The sequence below is a fragment of the Leucopleurus acutus genome (assembly GCF_964270905.1).
Source record: "Leucopleurus acutus genome assembly, chromosome: 4".
Lineage (NCBI taxonomy): Eukaryota > Metazoa > Chordata > Mammalia > Artiodactyla > Delphinidae > Leucopleurus > Leucopleurus acutus.
This window is the reverse complement of record NC_139146.1, coordinates 140,376,173-140,398,209: the sequence shown is the minus strand read 5'-3', so window position 1 is coordinate 140,398,209 and position 22,037 is coordinate 140,376,173. Positions and strand designations below refer to the sequence as shown.

General features: G+C 41.2%; 1 protein-coding gene across 1 annotated transcript in view; it reads left to right on the top strand.

The window, feature by feature from the left end:
* The first annotated feature begins 5,446 nt into the window (after window positions 1-5,446).
* METAP1 (methionyl aminopeptidase 1) overlaps window positions 5,447-22,037 on the top strand; it is a 59,878-nt gene continuing 43,287 nt past the window's right edge. The window contains exon 1 of the mRNA XM_082837842.1: window positions 5,447-5,577. Within this exon, the coding sequence (XP_082693968.1) occupies window positions 5,464-5,577 (114 nt within the window). The 5' untranslated portion in view covers window positions 5,447-5,463. The remainder of the gene's footprint in view (window positions 5,578-22,037) is intronic.

Below are 22,037 nucleotides of genomic sequence, written 5' to 3'. Positions count from 1 at the left end.
CACTAATGATGAAAAATCTGAAAGTGAAATCAAGAAAACACTCCCATTTACCATTGCAACAAAAAGAATAAAATATATAGGAATAAACCTACCTAAGGAGACAAAAGACCTGTATGCAGAAAATTATAAGACACTGATGAAAGAAATTAAAGATGATACAAATAGATGGAGAGATATACCATGTTCTTGGATTGGAAGAATCAACATTGTGAAAATGACTCTACTACCCAAAGCAATCTACAGATTCAATGCAATCCCTATCAAACTACCACTGGCATTTTTCACAGAACTAGAACAAAAAATTTCACAATTTGTATGGAAACACAAAAGACCCCGAATAGCCAAAGCAATCTTGAGAACGAAAAACGGAGCTGGAGGAATCAGGCTCCCTGACTTCAGACTATACTACAAAGCTACAGTAATCAAGACAGTATGGTACTGGCACAAAAACAGAAAGATAGATTAATGGAACAGGATGGAAATCCCAGAGATAAACCCACGCACATATGGTCACCTTATCTTTCATAAAGGAGACAGGAATGTAAAGTGGAGAAATGACAGCCTCTTCAATAAGTGGTGCTGGGAAAACTGGACAGCTACATGTAAGAGTATAAGATTAGATCCCTCCCTAACACCATACACAAAAATAAGCTCAAAATGGATTAAAGACCTAAATGTAAAGCCAGAAACTATCAAACTCTTAGAGGAAAACATAGGCAGAACATTCTATGACATAAATCACAGCAAGATCCTTTTTGACCCACCTCGTAGAGAAATGGAAAAAGAAACAAAAATAGACAAATGTGACCTAATGAAACTTCAAAGCTTTTGCACAGCAAAGGAAACCATAGGGCTTCCCTGGTGGCGCAGTGGTTGAGAGTCTGCCTGCCGATGCAGGGGACATGGGTTTGTTCCCCGGTCCAGGAAATCCCACATGCCGCGGAGCGGCTGGGCCCGTGAGCCATGGCCGCTGAGCCTGCGCGTCCGGAGCCTGTGCTCCGCAACGGGAGAGGCCACAACAGTGAGAGGCCCGCGTACCGCAAAAAAAACAAAAAACAAAAAAAAAAACAAAGGAAACCATAAACAATACCAAAAGACAACCCTCAGATGGGAGAAAGTATTTGCAAATGAAGCAACTGACAAAGGATTAATCTCCAAAATTTACAAGCAGCTCATGCAGCTCAATAGCAAAAAGAAAAAAACAACCCAATCCAAAAATGGGCAGAAGACCTAAATAGACATTTCTTCAAAGAAGATATACAGACTGCCAACAAACACATGAAAGAATGCTCAACATCATTAATCATTAGAGAAATGCAAATCAAAGCTACATTGAGGTATCATCTCACACCAGTCAGAATGGCCATCATCAAAAAATCTAAAAACAGTAAATGCTGGAGAGGGTGTGGAGAAAAGGGAACACTCTTGCACTGCTGGTGGGAATGTGAATTGGTACAGCCACTATGGAGAACAATATGGAGGTTCCTTAAAAATCTACAAATAGAACTACTATATGACCCAGCAATCCCACTACTGGGCATTACCCTGAGAAAACCATAATTCATAAAGAGTCATGTACCAAAATGTACATTGCAGCTCTATTTACAATAGCCCAGAGATGGAAACAATCTAAGTGTCCATCATCGGATGAATCGATAAAGAAGATGTGGCACATATATACAACGGAATATTACTCAGCCATAAAAAGAAACGAAATTAAGCTATTTGTAATGAGGTGGATAGACCTAGAGTCTGTCATACAGAGTGAAGTAAGTCAGAAAGAGAAAGACAAATACCATATGCTAACACATATATATGGAATTTAAGAAAAAAAAATGTCATGAAGAGCCTAGGGGTAAGACAGGAATAAAGACAGAGACGTACTAGAGAATGGACTTGAGGATATGGGGAGGGGGAAGGGTAAGCTGTGACAAAGCGAGAGAGAGGTATGGACATATATACAGTACTAAACGTAAGGTAGATAGCTAGTGGGAAGCAGCCGCATAGCACAGGGAGATCAGCTCGGTGCTTTGTGACCGCCTGGAGGGGTGGGATAGGGAGGGTGGGAGGGAGGGAGACACAAGAGGGAAGAGATATGGGAACATATGTATATGTATAACTGATTTACTTTTTTGTAAAGCAGAAACTAACACACCAGTGTAAAGCAATTATACTCCAAGAAAGATGTAAAATAAAATAAAATAAAATAAAGATACTATAAAATACAAGGGAATATTGTAAGAAATGAGAAACCATAAGACATGATAGTACCAAATACATAAAGAGCTATTGTGTAGAAGAGGAATGGGCCTTACTGTTTCTCTAAATCTAAGAGTAATCCATGGCATAGTGCTATGTGAAAATGCAGAGCAAAATATTCCATCAATGACTACAAATATGTAAACATTTATTATGCAAGTGAATAAGGATTGAAGGTAACTAGGACAGATGAAACACTGATGTGTTTAGGCGATGTTACCGTGGCCAAGTTGTGTTGACTCTTTATTTAGTATTGTTCTGCAAAAAAGAAAGTTTAACAAAAGCAAACACATAAAAGAAGAAATGGAAGTGCTATAATCATAGAAAAATGTTTGGCCTTACTATAATCTAAAAACAAATAGATTTACATATTTATCAAAATGAAAAACATTAAAAATAGATAATACCTAGCAGTAGTAAGGTCTCAGGAAATAAGATCTCGAATACAGTTCTGACCAGAGTGTAAATTTTTACACATTTTCTGAGGAAAAATTTGGCAAACTATATAAAAAAGAATAAACAACAGTGACAATCTTTTGATGCAGCAATTCCACTTTTAAGACTATATCCTAAGTAAGTAAGGATTTATGTAAAGTTTGAACTAAAAACGTACTCACAGAAGCCTTGTTTATAATCCATAACAATTAAAAATAACCTAAATGTCTATTATTAGTTAATTTGGCTCAGTAAATTATACAATGGAATATTATGCAGACATTAAAATTATGTGCAAAAAGTACATATATATATATATTTTGTTTTGTTTTGTTGCACTGCACAGCATATGCGGTCTTAGTTCCCCAACCAGGGATCAAACCGTGACCCCTGCAGTGGAAGTGTGGAGTCCTAAGCACTGGACCACCAGGGAATTCCCTGGAAGAAAGTATATCTGATGGCAATAAAAGAAGTTCACAACTTGAACAAAACAGGTAACTAAATACTCTGCAAAGTACGGTCCAGTTTTCGTTTAAAATATTCTATATATATGTAGGATATGTGCATATACACATACATATACATATATACATATATTTGGTGCTTGATTTCTTTTTTGCTCATGTGTATATAAATTTTAAAATTTATTATTTGATTTTATTACATTATTTATTTTATTGCTTATATAACAAAACAAAGCAATTAAAAATTAAATAAGAGGGCTTCCCTGGTGGCGCACTGATTAAGAATCCGCCTGCCAATGCAGGGGACACGGGTTCGAGCCCTGGTCTGGGAAGATCCCACATGCCGCGGAGCAACTAAGCCCGTGTGTCACAAGTACTGAGCCTGTACTCTAGAGCCCGCGAGCTACAACTACTGAGCCCACATGCCACAACTACTGAAGCCCACACGCCTAGAGCCCGTGCTCTGCAACAAGAGAAGCCACGACAATGAGAAGCCCGCTCACCGCAACTAGAGAAAGCCTGCGCACAGCAACGAAGACCCAACACAGCCAAGAAAAAAATAAAAATTAAAAAAAAGAGCTTTTCTCATCTATCAAATATGGAAAGTTTTTAAAAAATATGGATTAGATAACACAAAGTTCACAGCACTTAGTTTGTAATGGAGCAGGACCCTATGGGGCCTTCCTGGGACAGGCCTTTTCTCATATCCTCTTCTTTAGTTCCTCTCTGAAGTACCTAGATAACAGCATTTCATGCACATTTCCATAGTTGTTTTACAGATGTGAAAACCCCCCACTGAAAGGAAGGTATTAACTACTTGATGACCATGAGCACATAGCCCCAGACCTCCCCATAGCCTAAGGACTGATAATGTTAATCCCTGTGACACCTCCCTGTTGCCTGCACCTTCAGCCAATCAGAGAATTGTGCGTGAGCTGATCACATACCTTGCAACTCCTTCCCCACCCCGCCCCCCACCTGGCTTTTAAAAATTGCTTTGCTGAAACCCTTTAAGGAGTTTGGGTTTTTTTTTAGAGCAATGAGTCACCTGTCTCCTTTGTGGCCCTGCAATAAACCTTTCTCTGCTCCAAACGCCCACGTTTTGGTGTTTGCCCTCACTGTGCGTTGGGTACACGAACTTGCGCTAACAAGTTGATGATCAATAAATACTTCCTAAATGGGAAGGAAATCTAAAAAAGAGTGGATATATGTATACATATAACTGATTCATTTTACGGTACAGATGAAACGAACAAAAAACATTGTAAAGCAACTAAACTTCAATAAAAATTATTAAAAAAATTTATCAGAAAAAAAAAATACTAGTTCCTCTCTCTTCCCTGGTGACAGGAGGTATTCAAGCACAAATTAGAAAATGGCAGATCTGGGATGCAGTTGAAGAGATTTAGGCAAGAGGTTTGTATTAGATGAACTCTTAAGCTCCTATCAACTCTGACATTTCATGATCAACACAATTTTCCCCTATTTACCTCTTAAACTATCAACTGGGATAATACAAAAAACTACGGTTTGTATTGACTACCTAGTAGTTGTGTTACCATCAGTAGCACTGTACATTGTGAATGGAGGGGCGGTGGTGTGAAAAAAAATCCGGCACAAGGGATGCCAGACTCAAGTCCCAGCCCACCTCTCCATTGACAGTTCCCTGGCTCCTTGTTTTGTGAATGAGCGGTGGTCCTCAGGCCTCAGATCAGACACTATCCGCGAGAAACAGAACTTTAAAAAGGGAATTACTTTCCTTTTCCAAGGAGTTGCCGGGTGGACCAACACAGAGGAATGGAGCGCCCTTTCCAACCGCCTGAGAGTATGGGAGACGTTCAGGACCCTGGGATCCAGTCAGTAAGGGACGACTGGGGAGCTCTCTCTAGGAACTGAGAGGGCCTCTCCCAGTTGGCCGCACCGGGCCTTCTCCGCCGGGCGCCAGGAGGTCGCGCTGGCCGCGGCTACAAGCAGGACAGCACGGAGGGGCCGAACGCCCTGCCAGGTACCCTTACGGCCTCCACGTGCACGCGGGCCGCGAAAAGGCTGGGGCCTCGGGCCGGGGCGGGGCTAAGGCCGCGGGGCGGGGCTCCAGCTGCGCGCGCGGGGCGGGGGCGGGGGCGGGGCGCGCAGCGTGGTCTGGGCAGGCCCGGTGCTCTTCCTCCTCCCGCGCCCAGGCCTGGCGGGCCGAGCTCCTCCCCCGGCTCGGCCTCTCTCCCCACCCCTGCCCTCCTTCTGCCCAGCAGTTCCTCCTTCCCTCCTCCCCCTCTTCCTCGGTGAGGTGCTCCTCCATCAGCCAGCCAGCATGGCGGCCGTGGAGACGCGTGTGTGCGAGACGGACGGTTGCAGCAGTGAGGCCAAGCTCCAGTGTCCCACCTGCATCAAGCTGGGGATACAGGGCTCGTACTTCTGCTCGCAGGTAGACTCCCGCTCTCCAGCGGCGCCGCCGCCGCCCACCCTCCCCTCTCCGCCTGACCTCGCCGCCGGTCGGGACATGCTCCTCCTCTTACCCCCGCGGTCGCGCTGGCCGCGCTTCCTCCTCCCCACAGTCTGAAGCGCCGCCGCCCCCTGTCTCCTCCGGGGGATCTGGGGCCCCACCGGATCCTGGCCGCGCGGGGCGCACGCTGGGTACTGGCGCGGGCGGCCGCGGCCATGTGGGCTGGGGGCGGAAGCGGACTTGCCCTGAGTCGCTCGGCCGCGCTGGGGCCCCGCGTTGAGGGGCCGGTTCTCACCGCGCATCCTCTGCCCGGGCTGGGGCTGCCAGGTGTGCGGGCTACCCGGGACAGGTGGGGACGCCGGGGGAAGGCGGCAGCCCCAGCTGTGCGAGTCGTCACAGCTGCAGCTCCCGGCGGGGCTCTGATCTTGGTCGCTGGGGGCTGCGGGGCCGGGTAGTCACTCTGGTCCCTGCGGGATTGGGGGTCGGAAGAAACCCGCTGGCCTTTGAAGAGTGAGTTACCTGGGACGGTGGGGGTCGCAGAGAGGAGGTATACCAGCCCCACCCACCTCTGTCCGTAGGTTTTACTGCTGCGCATTGACACTTCGGCAACTTTGGGGTTGGGGATGGAGAGGGATCTGTGTAATTCATTCTTTTCCTTTGGCATCCAAAATTATTAATTTACAAAACCATAAGTTAACAGTATGAGTCACCCCTGATTTACTGAACTTACCACTGAGTGAAAAAGACAGTTCCATTAAGAGTTATGCTTTAAAGCCGTAGTGTATTAAAATACAAGTTTTGTGCGGTGGAGCAAAGCCAGCACTGAATGGGGTCCGGACTGCAACGTGTGCTGGTGTTTATGTTTACTGAAGAGCACTAGTGTTCCGGCTGCATTTAGACGCCCGGAGTATTGGCCCGGCGGCATTGGTACGGCTTTTAGTTACAGTCCGGATTTGTTGAAGAAAGGCACGTGAATATTCAGGTACTAAATCGGTAGTGTCCCGCGAGGAGGAGAGCATGAACAAAGAGTCTGAAGGCACGGTCAGGGCCCTGGCCTTGCCGTTGACTGTGAGATCTTGAACTAGTCAAGTTACTTAATCTTGCTGAGCACCTCTGTGCAGAGGGGAAGATGATACTTTTACTTGCATATTTCACAAGGTTGTTCTGAGGCCCAAATTATCCAATGAATGTGAAATCTTGGTAAAACCTAAGGAGGTTCTTTTTAAAGGTCGTCAGTACACTGTAGCACTGTTATATGTAAAAATATAAACGAATAGAAGGAAAACAAATATATAAGAGCAATAATATAAATATTTCAAATATAAACTGTGTAAACATAAAGATGTATGTAAAATTAACGTATAAATAAAATCCTTAAGGTCCAGCACTTGTAGATAAGCGGTTGTAAGAGATCCTAGCTATGTTGTACAGGTGTTGTTTTCAGATAGGATATGATCCTTGACCTTGTTAGTATCATTTGGAAAAAGTTGCACATGGAGAAGTGTTGCTCATTTTAAAAATAGCATTGGGACTACTCAACATGCTAAAAGTGGTCTGAGTCCTTTTGTTTCTTTAAAATAATTTTCAAATTCTATAATTTGTTGAGGCCTGTGTGGGACCTGGACTTAAAACAAAAAAACAGTAGTTTATCTTTGGAAATTGTGTACCGCATGAGTAGACTAATGTGGTTTATGTTGTGCTTAAATTTAGTTGGCATTTGGTAATGTTAAATGAATTAATATGTACACAGACTTACCTGCTGGGAATTTAAAAAGTTACTATGAAGCCATATTCATCAGGGATGGGTGATATTCTCTTAGGCATGGTTTTATTCAGTAGAAAGAACATTGGCTCATTGGGGTTTATGGAAAAATGCCAACACATTTGTGAAAACATGCAGGGTTTATTCAGTACAGTAGGTATTTCATGTTGGATTCTGCAGGTATATTTCTAGTCCCATTGTTATACCTGTAGTCAAATATATCCTGAATGGTGCTCAAAGCTGTCTCTTTCTTCATTTCTGTTACTACCTCCTTTAGTCAGTTTTAAAAATTTCTCACCAGTTTCTCTTAGTTCATTTCCCGGCTGTAGTTTCCCACCTTGCAAATAAACACCCACCCACACACACACACACACACACACACACACAAATCAAAGGAAGAAAACCTTTTGTACAGAAGTTATTTCTCCCCTAGCATAGCACAGTCTGACTATGCTTACCGCCACCTATAACAAATAGAGTTACCATTGCTTGCAGGATTCTAGCCCCGTAGTCAGGGCACCTGTCTTCAGAAATCACAGCTATTCTTTCAGTCCCAGCTTGAGACCTTGATCAATCATTAACTTTTCCTAAGCGAGTTTCCACATTTGTGATGAAACTAGGGCTTCGTGCCACTTCTCTGATCATTTTCACTAGCAGTGGTCTGTCTTTTCTCTTCTCCTTGCTCCTCTGGTCCCCAGCCTGGCTGTCTGGCCAGCTTGTCTTTGGGAACAAACCGAACAAAACTACAAGAGCCGTAACAGAAGTAAGCCTTTCCCGGTTACCCTGTCACACCACCTTATTCCCTTTATAACATTTTATACAATCTGTAATTATTTCATTTTTGTTCTTGTTTATCTGTCTTTTAATCAGAAGGTGAAGTCATGAAGAAGCTATCTTGTTCAGTTCCCTATCCTCATTTCTCAACACAATGCTCTATGCAATAGGTGGTCAATAAATGCTTGAGTCATTGTATCAAAAGGCAGAATAAAGAGGTAGACTACTGCATTTGAATCACAGCTCCATTACTTACTAGCTGTGTGCTTTAGGTAGATAATCTTTGTTTTTTGTTATAGCCTTTTAAAATGGGTCTATGAATAGTACCAACATCAGGGTTGGTACTAAATACTAAAGACTAAATACTAAGTGTATGTAAAACACTTAGCATAGCAGTGCATTTCATCAGTGTTAGCTCTTTTTATTGTTATACTGAGTTCATGCTTAAGAAGATAGAAATATTTTTATTTAGGATGCTTAATTTTAAGAAAAGTTTTGGTCCTTTAATGAGTAAAACCTGTTTTACTTGAAATCGAGCGTTTCAGGAGTTCCTGATGTTTGATGGTATTTCTTTATAGATGTATCCATCTTATTCAATAGTAGTTGACCAATTTTAATAGTAGTTTAGTAGTTTACTTGTAGTCCCTAACAGTTTGTAAGTTTTTTGAGGATGGAGGCTGTGCTGTACTCATTTTTGTATTTCTTTTAAGTGCCTTGTACACGGTAGGCACTCAGTTCATTAAATGAAAGAAGAAAGGTCATTGGGCCTGAGAAGGAAAAGCAAAGAGCAATCAAGCCCTTAGTGAACACCCCAGGGCAGATGCTATCTTGTCCTTAGTTGAAGGATCTGCTGAGAAGGACCTGAGTGATTTGCAGCCCTTCATAAGGCATAAGAACTTAAAAGGTAGTATAGTATAAGTGGAAGGAGTCTGCCTGGGTTTGGAGTCTGACCTGGGTTTAAAATTTTTGAGACCATGTCCTTGGGTAAGTCATCTCCTATTTTATGAGAGGGCTAATGGTACACCCTCTTTATGGAGCTGAGGTGAAGGTGAATAAGAGCATGCGAAGTGCCTCACACAGTGTTCAGTAAATAGTTTTATTACACACATAGCCTTATGTCTAATACTATTACAGTCAGATATAAGGAAGGTTTAAAAATGTTTAAGGACTCCTAGAGTAATGAAAATAAAAACAAAAATAAACAAATGGGCCCTAATTAAACTTAAAAGCTTTTGCATAGCAAAGGAAACCATAAACAAGACTAAAAGACAACCCTCAGAATGGGAGAAAATATTTGCAAATGAAACATCAGACAAAGGATTAATCTCCAAAATATACAAACTGCTCATGGAGCTCAATATATAAAAAACAAACAAACAACCCAATCAAAAAATGGGCAGAAGACCTAAATAGACATTTCACCAAAGAACACATGCAGATGGGCAAGAGGCACATGAAAAGATGCTCAACATCACTAATTATTAGAGAAATGCAAATCAAAACTACAATGAGGTATCAGCTCACACTGGTCGGAATGGCCATTATCAAAAAATCTAGAAACAATAAATCCTGGAAAGGGTGTAGTGGAATGCTGCACTCTTGGTGGGAATGTAAATTGATACAGCCACTATGGAGAACAGTATGGAGGTTCCTTAAAAAACCAAAAACAGAAGTGCCATATGACCCAGCAATCCCACTGCTGGGCACATACCCTGAGAAAACCATAACTCATAAAGAGTCCTGTACCAAAATGTTCATTGCAGCTCTGTTTACAATAGCCAGGACATGGAAGCAACCTAAGTGTCCATCAACAGATGAATGGATAAAGAAGATGTGGCACATATATACAATGGAATATTACTCAGCCATAAAAAGAAACGAAATTGAGTTATTTGTAGTGAGGTTGATGGACCTAGAGTCTGTCATGCAGAGGGAAGTAAGTCAAAAAGAAAAACAAATACCATATGCTAACGCATATATATGGAATCTAAAAAAAAATAGAAATGGTACTGATGAACCGAGTGGCAGGGCAGGAATAAAGACGTAGACATAGAGAATGGACTTGACACGGTGTGGGGAGAGGGGGAAGCTGGGGGAAAGTGAGAGTAGCATTGACATATATACACCACCAAATGTAAAATAGGTAGTTAGTGGGAAGCAGCAGCATAGCACAGGGAGATCAGCTCTTTGCTTTGCGACCACCTAGAGGGGTGGGATAGGGAGTGTGGGAGGGAGGCTCAAGAGGGAGGAGATATGGGGATATATGTATGCATATGGCTGATTCACTTTGTTGTACAACAGAAACTAACCCAGCATTGTGAAGCAATTATACTCCAATAAAGATGTATTTAAAAAAATAAAAATATAAGCAGTAAATAAACATATTCTATGAAATGGAGAAGCATCGTTTGTTATGAACATTTTGAACAAATTCTTGCAATAGGTTCTTTCAAAGAAACAGTGGTGATGTAAGGTGACTGATTGGGTCTTCAGTAAGTAAGTGGGTGGGCATCTTGTATGTTGGAGTTGGAAAGTGAGGAAGGAATTGACCTTCCAACATGTAGCATCTTTGAAATGCAGACCTGCCCTCTAAGACGCTTTCTCCTTTGGTAACAAAGTTCCTGAGAATGCGGAGTGTTTCTGGAACTCATCTTCATCCTCCTTGGAGGTATTACCATATTATACTTTTTATTTCTAGGGATTTTCTTTAAATTCCTCACATTACCTCACACTATGCCTAGATATTGTTGTAAGATTGGTGTTTGGGTACAACTGTCTTAGCTTCTTATTAAAAAATGAATAGGATGAAGGTCTAGAGAGGTTGTGATTTTTTTTTAAACAAAAATAACTTTTGCTGTAGAAAAAATTAGAAAATGCAGGTGAAAAGTTACCCAGTGATTATTTCTGTGAGTTTTTTGATGAGTATTCTTACAAACACATTTATATATTCTTATATACATTTATGTGCGTATACTTGTATGTGTTTTTGTCAGAATGGTACCATAATCTTAGGGAATTTGCTTACTTTTACGTCTTAACTAATACATTGGGAATGTCTGTAATAGCTACATTTACATTATCCTTTGTAGTGGCTGGACTAATATACAACGTGATCGGTGTACCGTCCTTTATTTACTCACTTATGGTTGAATTTACTTTCTTTTCAATTTTTTTAGCTACTGTTTAACTGCTCTTCAATAAATGTTCTTGTGAAATTTAAATCATTTTGATTTACTCGGGAGTATAGGATAATAGTAGGACTGGTACAGGAACCCAGGAACCAAGGATTGAAGCACCCCAAGCTGCTCGTAGTTCTCACAGTGTAGTCGATGGATTGTTACTAGTTTGAGAAACTTCTGGTGGTGAATGGAGATCTCCTTTTATTGACATGTTTGTATTATAAATGCTTGTCATGAATTATACTTTTATTCCAGTAGAACTTGTGAAAACCAAGCATCATTTGGTTGGTAGATAGTAAAAAGTTGAACAAATCTTTAACGCTGAGTTACTGTTTTAGAGATTGAAGGGCTATTGGAAGTAGATGTGATCTTATACTATTGATATAGCTTGTGGTAGAAGTTTTAGTCACTTTTTTTTTTGGGGGGGTGAGTCTGTTTCAGATTTGGCATACTTACAACATTTTTAGTTTGGTCTTAATAATTTGGTGGGGATGACAGACACATAAGCCCATTGCTAAACACATACCCAGCTCTAGACAGGAGGGAGGAGCTTTAGCATGGTAGCTCCTTCTCTATAAATGAGGAATTGTCTTTGGTATTAATAGCAAATCCATTTAGTTGATGTAGTATAGGCAGGAATACTCTATAGAGCAACCATTGGGATTTCTCTCCATATTAAAGTTTTAATGTAACCAAATATAAATATAATTATCCTTTCTGCTTGATCCTGAACCTCTCTTGACCTCACAGTTTTAACATGAAGCATTTGCTTATTCATGCTTGGGCAGCTCAACAATTATAAATCTTTTTTTTCTTTGATTGATATCAATCTCGGATCTGGCTTTGAATAAAGAACAATTCAACACACCCTGTAAGCTAGGCCTGCCTTTCGCAATGTGTGTATTTAGCAGCTATAGTTGAACCTAGGAAAGGGGGCCCTCTGAAAATTCCCCTCAGTTATTCATTGCAAATGAGTTTTCCCTTTGTGCACCATTCACAATAGCTAAGTTGTGGAAACAACCTACATATCCATGGATGGATGAACAAATAAACAAAATGTGGTATAAATATATAACAGAATACTATTCAATTTTTTTTTTTTTTCCCGTTACGCGGGCTTCTCACTGTTGTGACCTCTCCCGTTGCGGATCACAGGCTCCAGATGCGCAGGCTCAGCGGCCATGGCTCACGGGCCTAGCCGCTCTGTGGCATGTGGGATCTTCCCGGACCAGGGCAGGCGGACTCTCAACCACTGTGCCACCAGGGAAGCCCAGAATACTATTCAGTTTTAACAAAGAAGGGAATTTTGCAATGTCACAACATGGATGCATCTGGAGGACATTGTGCAGAATGAAATAAGTCAGTCACAGAAAGACAAATACTGTGTGATTCCACTTACAAAAGGTACCTGAAATAGTCAAAATCAGACACTCAAAGAGTGGTTGCCACGGGTTGGGTGAAGGGGGAAATGGGGAGTTACTAATTAGTAGGCATAAAATTTCAGTCAAGTAAGATGGATAAACTCTAGAGATCTGCTCTTTACCATTGTACCCACAACAATGTAAATTATACATATATAAATTTTTTGGCTGTGCCCTGCAGCATGTGGGATCTTAGTTCCCCGACCAGGGATTGAACACGTGCCCCCTGCATTGGAAGTGTGGAGCCTTAACCACTGGACTGCCAGGGAAGTCCCAATGTAAATTATTATTGACACTTAACAATTGTTAAGAGGGTAGATCTCATGTTAAAGTCTTCTTACCATTAAAAAAAAAAAAAGTTCTTTCCTGTTTTTGTCTCTAGTAACCTATCTGTTTTACAGCTAAGTTCAGTGGGGACTTCTTCCTGATACACCAGAGCTGTGCCATGTCTGTTGGAAAGCATTCCTAAAATCCCTATCAGCTGGAGTTGGCTAGTGTGACATTTATCTGGGTCATAGGCTCAGGCCTCTAAAGAGCGGTTTGGGTATAAGTGAAATTTTGTGACTTTAGCAGTTTCCTTATCATCATATAGTGGGAGGCAACAGAGACTTTTCCATATTTTGAACTTGTATTTATTGGTTCTGCCTTGATAAAAGGTAAAAAAGGGCAGCCCTTTGCATCAGATTCTGAAGGTTATCCTGCTTTATTGATCAAGCTATGAGCTCAAATCATTTAGTAAAATAGGTAAATGTAAGTACCATTAGGTTTTAGACATGGCATGGCTTTTTTTTTTTTTCCCTCTGAATGGGGATTAATTTTCTTACTGATTGTTTCACTAATTGGTGCTAGTGATGGGTTTAACTATTTGAATACTGATAACTCTGCATTGTTCACTACTAATATGTGGAGAAAAATATAAATGCAGTTATGTGATTTAGTGTTGCTTTTGAATTGAGGTTTTTAAGTACCTTAAAGTCAAAATCTATAAGTTTTTTTTCTTTTTTTACTCATTTGCTTTTATTAGATGTTGAATAGCATAAAAAACTAACAGTAAGTCATCCATAGGATCTAAAGAAACGTGATATAGTAAATGCCTCTATACTTAACCACCTAAGTTATTAAAAGAACATTATTAGTAAAGCAAGTAAAACCAGAAGGCTCTTACGTGTCTCTCACCCAAGTGGAACTCCCTATTCTGAATTTTGTGTTTATCATTCATTTGCTTTTCATGTTTGATTCCTTAGATAATACATTGTTTAGTTTTGGTGTTTTTGAGATTTTTATAAATGAAATCACTGCAAGTATTCTAAAACTTGCTTTATATATTGAGGTGCTCCTGTATTGCACCTACGAGTGCAACATGGGGGGAGGGGCTGGGAGCTGAGGCTCAGGCTTCGGTGGTCAGACCCCGGGGAGAGGACTGGGGTTGGCTGCATGAACACAGCCTGAAGGGGGCTAGTGCACCACAGCTAGCAGGGAGGGAGTCTGGGAAAAAGTCTGGAGCTGCCGAAGAGGAAAAAGACCATTGTCTTGGAGTGCGCGAGAAGAGGGGCTTCCTGCTCTGTGTTCCCACAGGTGACAGAGCACCACCTAAGTGAGCTCCAGAGATGGGCACAAGCTGAAGCTATCATCTTGGACCCCAGAGGCGGGCACGGACCGCTACTGCTGCCACCAAGTATCCTGTTTGCAAGCGCAGGTCACTACCCTCACCCTCCTGGGAGCCTGTGCAGCACACCACTGCCAGGGTCCCGTGATCCAGGGACAACTTCCCCAGGAGAACACATGGTGCACCTCAGGCTGTTGCAGTGTCACTCTGGCCTTTGCTGCCACAGACACGACCCGCATTCCATCTGTGACTGCCGTACCCCTCCCTCTCCTCGGCCTGAGTGAGCAAGAGAGCTCTAATCAGCCACTGCTTTAACCCCCTCCTATCTGGGCAGGAAACAGATGCCTGAGGGCGGCCAACACGCCCTCAGGGACCAAAACCAAAGCGGAACCCCAGGAGCTGTGCAAACAAAGAATAGAAAGGGAAATTTCTCTGTGTAGCCTCAGGAGCAGTGGACTAAATGCCCGCAATTGGCTTGGTAAACCCTGTGTATGTGGAATACCTGAATAGACAATGAATGCTCCCAAAAAAAGGCGGTGGACTTTGGAGAGCAGCTGTAGACTTGGGGTTTGCTTTCTGTGTCTAATTGTTTCTGGTTTTATGTCTATTTTTGGTTTTGGTTTTATCTTAGTTTTAAGTGCTTGTTATCATTGGTGGATTTGTTTATATGTTTGGTTGCTCTTTTCCTTTTTTTTTCTTTCTCCTCTTTTTGTGAGTGTGTGTGTGTGTATGTTTCTTTGTGTGATTTTGTCTGCTTTTACCATTTGTTTTGAGTCTCTGTTCAGTTTTGTTTTTTTTAATAAATAAATTTAGTTAGTTAGTTTTGGCTGCATTGGGTCTTCATTGCTGTGCATGGGCTTTCTTTAGTTGCAGTGAGCGGGGGCTACTCTTCGTTGTGGTGCGTGGCTTCTCACTGCGGTGGCTTCTCGTTGTGGAGCACGGGCTCTCGGCACGCAGGCTTCAGTAGTTGTGGCTCGCGGGCTCTAGAGCTCAGGCTCAGTAGTTGTGGCGCATGGGCTTAGTTGCTCCGTGGCATGTGGTAGCTTCCTGGACGAGGGCTCGAACCCATGTCCCCTGCATTGTCAGGTGGATTCTTAACTACTGCGCCACCAGGGAAGCCCTGTTCGTTTTTTTATTTTTTTATTTATTTTTTCTCCTCCTTTTCTTCCGAGCCGTGTGGCTGGCAGGGTCTTGGTGCTCAGGCTGGGTTTCGGGCCTGACCTTCCAAGGTGGGAGAGCCGAGTCCAGGATGTTGGATGACCAGAGGCCTCCCAGCTCCATGTAGTATTAATCAGCGAGAGCTCTCCCAAAGATCTCTGTCTCAACACTAAGACCCACCTCCACCCAACAGCCAGCAAGCTCTAGTGCTGGATGACTCATGCCAAACAACTAGCAAGACGGGAACACAACCCCACCCATTAGTAGAGAGGCTGCCTAAAGTCATACTTAGTTTACAGACACCCCAAAACACACCACCTGATGTGTCCCTGCACACCAGAGGGACAAAATCCAGCCCCATCTACCAGAACACAGGCACCAGTCCCCCTAACCAGGAAGCCAATTTCACCCACTGGGGGCAGACACCAGAAATAATAGGAACTATGAACCTGCAGCCTACAAAAAGGAGACCCCAAACACAGTAAATTAAAAAAAATGAGAAGACAGAGAAATACGCAGCAGGTGATGGAGCAAGGTAAAAACCCAACAGACCAAAGAAATGAAGAGGAAATAGTCTACCTGAAAAAGAATTCAGAGTAATGATAGTAAAGATGATCCAAAATCTTGGAAAAAGAATGGAGAAAATACAAGAAACATTTAACAAGGACCTAGAAGAACTAAAGAACAAACAAACAGAGATGAACAACAATAACTGAAATGAAAAATACAGTAGAAGGAATCAATAACAGAATAACCGAGGCAGAAGAACGAATAAATGAGCTGGAAGACAAAATGGTGGAAATAACTGCCGAGGAGCAGAATAAAGAAAAAAGAATGAAAAAAAATTGAAGACAATCTCAGAGACCTCTGGGACAACGCTAAATGCACCAACATTCAAATTATAGGGGTCCCAGAAGAAGAAGAGAAAAAGAAAGGGTCTGAGAAAATATTTGAAGAGATTATAGTCGAAAACTTCCCTAACATGGGAAAGGAAATAGTCACCCAAGTCCAGGAAGCACATAGAGTCCCATACAGGATAAACCGTAGGAGAAACACATCAAGACACATATTAATCAAACTAACAAAAATTAAATTCAAAGAAAAAGTATTAAAAGCAGCAGGGAAAAGTAACAACATACAAAGGAATCCCCACAAGGTTATCAGCTGATTTTTCAGCAGAAACTCTGTAGGCCAGAAGGGAGTGGCAGATATACTTAAAGTGATGAAAGAGAAAATCCTACAACCAAAATTACTCTACCCAGCAAGGATCTCACTCAGATTTGACGGAGAAATCAAAAGCTTTTCAGACGAGCAAAAGCTAAGAGAATTCAGCACCACCAAACCAGCTTTACAACAAATGCTAAAGGAACTTCTCTAGGCAGGAAACACAAGAGAAGGAAAAGGCCTACAAAACCAAAACCAAAATAATTAAGAAAATGGTAATAGGAACACGCATATCGATAATTACCTTAAATGTGAATGGATTAAAAGCTCCAACCAAAAGACACAGACTGAGTGAATGGATACAAAAACAAGACCCGTATATATGCTGTCTACGAGAGACCCACTTCAGACCTAGGGACACATACAGACTGAAAGTGAGGGGATGGAAAAAGATATTCCATGCAAATGGAAATCAAAAAAAAGCTGAGTAGCAATACTCATATCAGACAAAATAGACTTTAAAATAAAGACTATTAAAAGAGACAGAGGGGCTTCCCTGGTGGTGCAGTGGTTGGGAATCCGCCTGCCAATGCAGGGGACATGGGTTCGAGCCCTGGCCTGGGAGGATCCCACACGCTGCGGAGCGGCTGGGCCCGTGTGCCACAACTACTGAGCCCGCAGCGCCTAGAGCCCGTGCTCCACAACGGGAGAGGCCACTGCAGTGAGAAGCCCATGCACCACAAAGAAGAGTTGCCCCTGCTCGCTGCAACCAGGGAGAGCCCGCGTGCAGCAATGGGGACCCAACACAGCCAAAAATAAAAATAAATAAATTAAAAAAAAAAAAAGAGACAGAGGACACTACATAATGATCAAGGGATCGATCCAAGAAGAAAATACAACAATTGTAAATATTCATGCCCCAACATAGGAGCACCTCAATACATAACGCAAATACTAACAGCCATAAAAGGGGACATTCACAGGAACACAGTAATAGTAGGGGACTTTAACACCCCACTTTCACCAATGGACAGAGATCATCCAAAATGAAAATAAATGTGGAACACCAGCTTTAAATGAAACATTAGACTAGATGGACTTAATTGATATTTACAGAACATTCCATCCAAAAACAACAGAATACACTTTCTTCTCAAGTACACATGGAACATACTCCAGGATAGATCATATCTTGGGTCACAAATCAGCCTTGGTAAATTTAAGAAAATTGAAATCGTATCAAGTATCTTTTCTGACCACAACGTTATGAGACTAGATATCAATTACAGGAAAAAAAATCTGTAAAAAATACAAACATACGGAAGCTAAACAATACACTACTAAATAACCAAGAGATCACTGAAGAAACCAAAGAGGAAATCAAAAAATACCTAGAAACAGATGACAATGAAAACACAATGACCGAAAGCTTATGGCATGCAGTAAAAGCAGTTCTAAGATGGAAGGTTATGGCAATACAATCCCACCTCAAGAAACAAGAAAAATCTCAAATAAACAACCTAACCTTACACCTGAAGCAATTAGAGAAAGAAGAACAAGAAAAACCCAAAGTTGGCAGAAGGAAAGAAATCATAAAGATCAGATCAGAAATAAATGAAAAAGAAATGAAGGAAACAATAGCAAAGATCAATAAAACCAAAAGCTTGTTCTTTGTGAGTTAAACAAAATTGATAAACCGTTAGACTCATCAAGAAAAAAAGGGAGAAGACTCAAATCTACAGAATTAAAAATGAAAAAGGAGAGGTAACAACTGATGCTCCAGAAATACAAAGGGTCATGAGAGAGTACTACAAGAACTATATGCCAATAAAATGGGCAACCTGGAAGAAATGGACAAATTCTTAGAAAAGCACAACCTTCCAACACTGAACCAGGAAGAAATAGAAAATGTGAACAGACCAGTTACAAGCACTGAAATTGAAACTGGATTAAAAATCTTCCAACAAACAAAAGCCCAGGACTGGATGGCTTCACAAGTGAATTCTATCAATATTTAGAGAAGAGCTAACCCCTGTCCTTCTCAAACTCTTCCAAAATATAGCAGAGGGAGGAACACTCCCAAAGTCATTCTACAAGGCCACCATCACCCTGATACCAAAAGCAGACAAAGATGTTACAAAAATGAAAACTACAGGCCAATATCACTGATGAATATAGATACAGAAATCCTCAACAAAACACTAGCAAAAAGAATCCAACAACACATTAAAAGGATCATACACCATGATCAAGTGGGGTTTATCCCAGGAATGCAAGGATTCTTCAATATACCAAATCAATCAATGTGAAAAACCATATTAAAAAATTGAAGGATAAAAACCATATGATAATTTCAATAGATGCAGAAAAAGCTTTTGATAAAATTCAATACCCATTTATGATAAAAACTCTCCAGAAAGTGGGCATAGAGGAAACCTACCTCAACATAATAAAGGCCATATAAGAAAAACCCACAGCCAACATCATTTTCAATGGTGAAAAACTTAAACCGTTTCCTGTACGATCAGGAACAAGACAAGGTTTCCCACTCTCACCATTATTCTAAATAGTTTTGGAAGTTTTAGCCACAGTAATCAGAGAAGAAAAAGAAATAAAAGGAATACAAATCAGAAAACAAGAAGTAAAACTGTCACTGTTTGCAGCTGACATGATACTATACATAGAGAATCCTAAAGATGCTACCAGAAAACTACTAGAGCTAATCAATGAATTTGGTAAAGTAGCAGGATACAAAATTAATTTGATAGGATTCAATACCAGTTCCTAATAACATTATTTTAAGAGTAGAAATAGAAAAAATTATGTCCTTATTATAAGAAAAAGTATAAGATACCTCCAGTTTTATTCTTTTTCAAAATTGTTTTAGCTATTCTAATTTGCCTTTGCATATAAATTTTAGAATCATGCTTTTCTATGTTAAAAAAAAATCCTGTTGGGATTTATTTATTTATTTATTACGTATTTATTTGGCTATGCTGGGTCTTAGTTGCAGCACGCGGGATCTTCCTTGTGGCATGCGGGATTTTTAGTTGCTGCATGTGGGATCTTGTTCCCTGACCAGGGATTGAACCCGAGCCCCCAGCATGGGGAGTGTGGAGTCTTAACCACTGGACCGCCAGGGAAGTCCCCTCCTGTTGGGATTTTGATTGGAATTGCTTAAAACTTATAAATGGGGCTTCCCTGGTGGCGCAGTGGTTGAGAGTCCACCTGCCGATGCAGGGGACACGGGTTCGTGCCCCGGTCCGGGAAGATCCCACATGCCGCGGAGCGGCTGGGCCCGTGAGCCATGGCCGCTGAGCCTGCGCGTCCGGAGCCTGTTGCTCCGCAACGGGAGAGGCCACAACAGTGAGAGGCCCGCGTACTGCAAAAAAACAAAAACAAACAAACAAAAACTTATAAATGAATTTGGGGAGAATTGACATCTTTCCTGTATTTAGTCTTCTACTTCAAGAGCACAGGATGTCTATTTATTTAATTCTTACTTGATTTCTTTTATCATTGTTTCTTAGTTTTCAGCATACAGCTCCTGTACGTCTTTTGTTATATTTATACTATTTATTTAATATTGGGAGGAGTGATTGTAAATGGTGTTACTTTGTGTATTCCCAATTACACATGGCCAGTCTATAGAAATATGGTTGGTTTTTGTGCGTTGACCTTGTATTTATGGCCTTGCTAAACTGATATTTTAGTTCTGGGAGATTTTTTTCCCTTGGTTTTTTTTTTGCGGTACTCGGGTCTCCCAAGGCTGTGGCCTCTCCCATTGCGGAGCACAGGCTCCGGACGCGCAGGCTCAGCGGCCATGGCTCACGGGCCCAGCCGCTCCGCAGTATGTGGGATCTTCTCGGACCTGGGCACGAACCCGCGTCCCCTGCCTCGGCAGGCGGACTCTCAACCACTGCGCCACCAGGGAAGCCCTCCCTTGGTATTTTTATATAGGTAATTATGTCAGCTTTGAATGGGGACAGTTTAATTTCTTCCTTTCCGGTCTGTATGCCTTTTATATTTTTCTTACCTTGTTGCATTGTAAGACTTCCAGTATGATGTTGAAATATGCATGTTGAAAGTAGACATCCTTGTCTGGTTCTGATCTTAGGGAGAAAACACTGTGTCTTTCACATTAACTATGATATAATCTGTAGACTTTTTGTAGATGATCATTATCAAGTTGAGGAAATTCTCTTCTAGTTTACTGAGAGTTTTTATAATGAATGGTTGTTGATTTTTGTTTCCAACTATATTGTGGATTTTTCTTTTTCTTCTTGCACTTCTGTTACTTTCTGCTTCATGTATTTTGAAGCTCTGTTGTTTAATATATACAGTTTAGACTGTTACATCATCTTAGTTAATTGACCTTTAAAAAAAAACATTCTGTAATTTAACTCTTTACCCTTAGTAATTTTCTTTGTTATGTCATATAGGTCCTGAGGCTCTGTTCATTTTTTTAAAAAAAATCTTTTCTGTGTTCAAATGGGATAATTTCTTTCAATCTTTTAGTTCACTGCATCTTTCCTTTGACATCTTCATTATGCTATTGAGCACATCCAATTAATTTTTTAGTTTGGCATTGTATTTTTCAATTTTAAAATTTTCGTTTGGTTTTTCTTTACATCTTCTTTGCGAAGATTTTCTTTTTTTTCCATTGATTGAAGAGTGTTTTGATTGATTGTTGGAATGTTTTAATAATAGCTGCTTTAAAGTGTTTGTCAGTTAATGCCAACATTGGTGTCATCTTAGCATCGGTGTCTGTTGACTGATTTCCCTTGTAAATTGAAATTGTCTAGGTTCTTTATATGCTGAATAATTTTAGATTGTATCCTAGGGATTTTGAATATTATGAGATCTTGAGTCTTGTTTAAATCTTGTGAAGAATGTTGATATTTTAAGTTTTATCTGGGTAATAATCTGGTTAGGTTCAGCTTGCAAGTTCTAACATGCCTTCTTTGGGTCCAGTGTCAGTTCAGTTTTCAAAACCTAGCAGTGCCATTCAGATCTGTCCCTGAGACCTGGAAGATGGTCTCTCTATTCTGTTCTCATACACATCAGTATTGTATTATGAACAACTTTATGGGGTCACTTTCTGGTGCTTCTTCCTGGTACTTTCCGGTTCCTTGGGAATCCTCATTTTTGGTCCTCTGGCCAGAAAGCTGGGGTTTTAGTTATCCGTTTTGCTGCATACTTCATGACGGTGCCTTTGTCTGGGCCAAATGACAGGAGGACACAGAGAAGAAAGTAATGGGGTTCGACCCCACCCTCGCTGGACCACAGCTTCACTGATGAGAGAGGAGATGCCTCTTCCTCAGAACTTTGACTCCTATGAGCTCACATTGTGGGTCTCCTCAGGATCACTTGGGGTT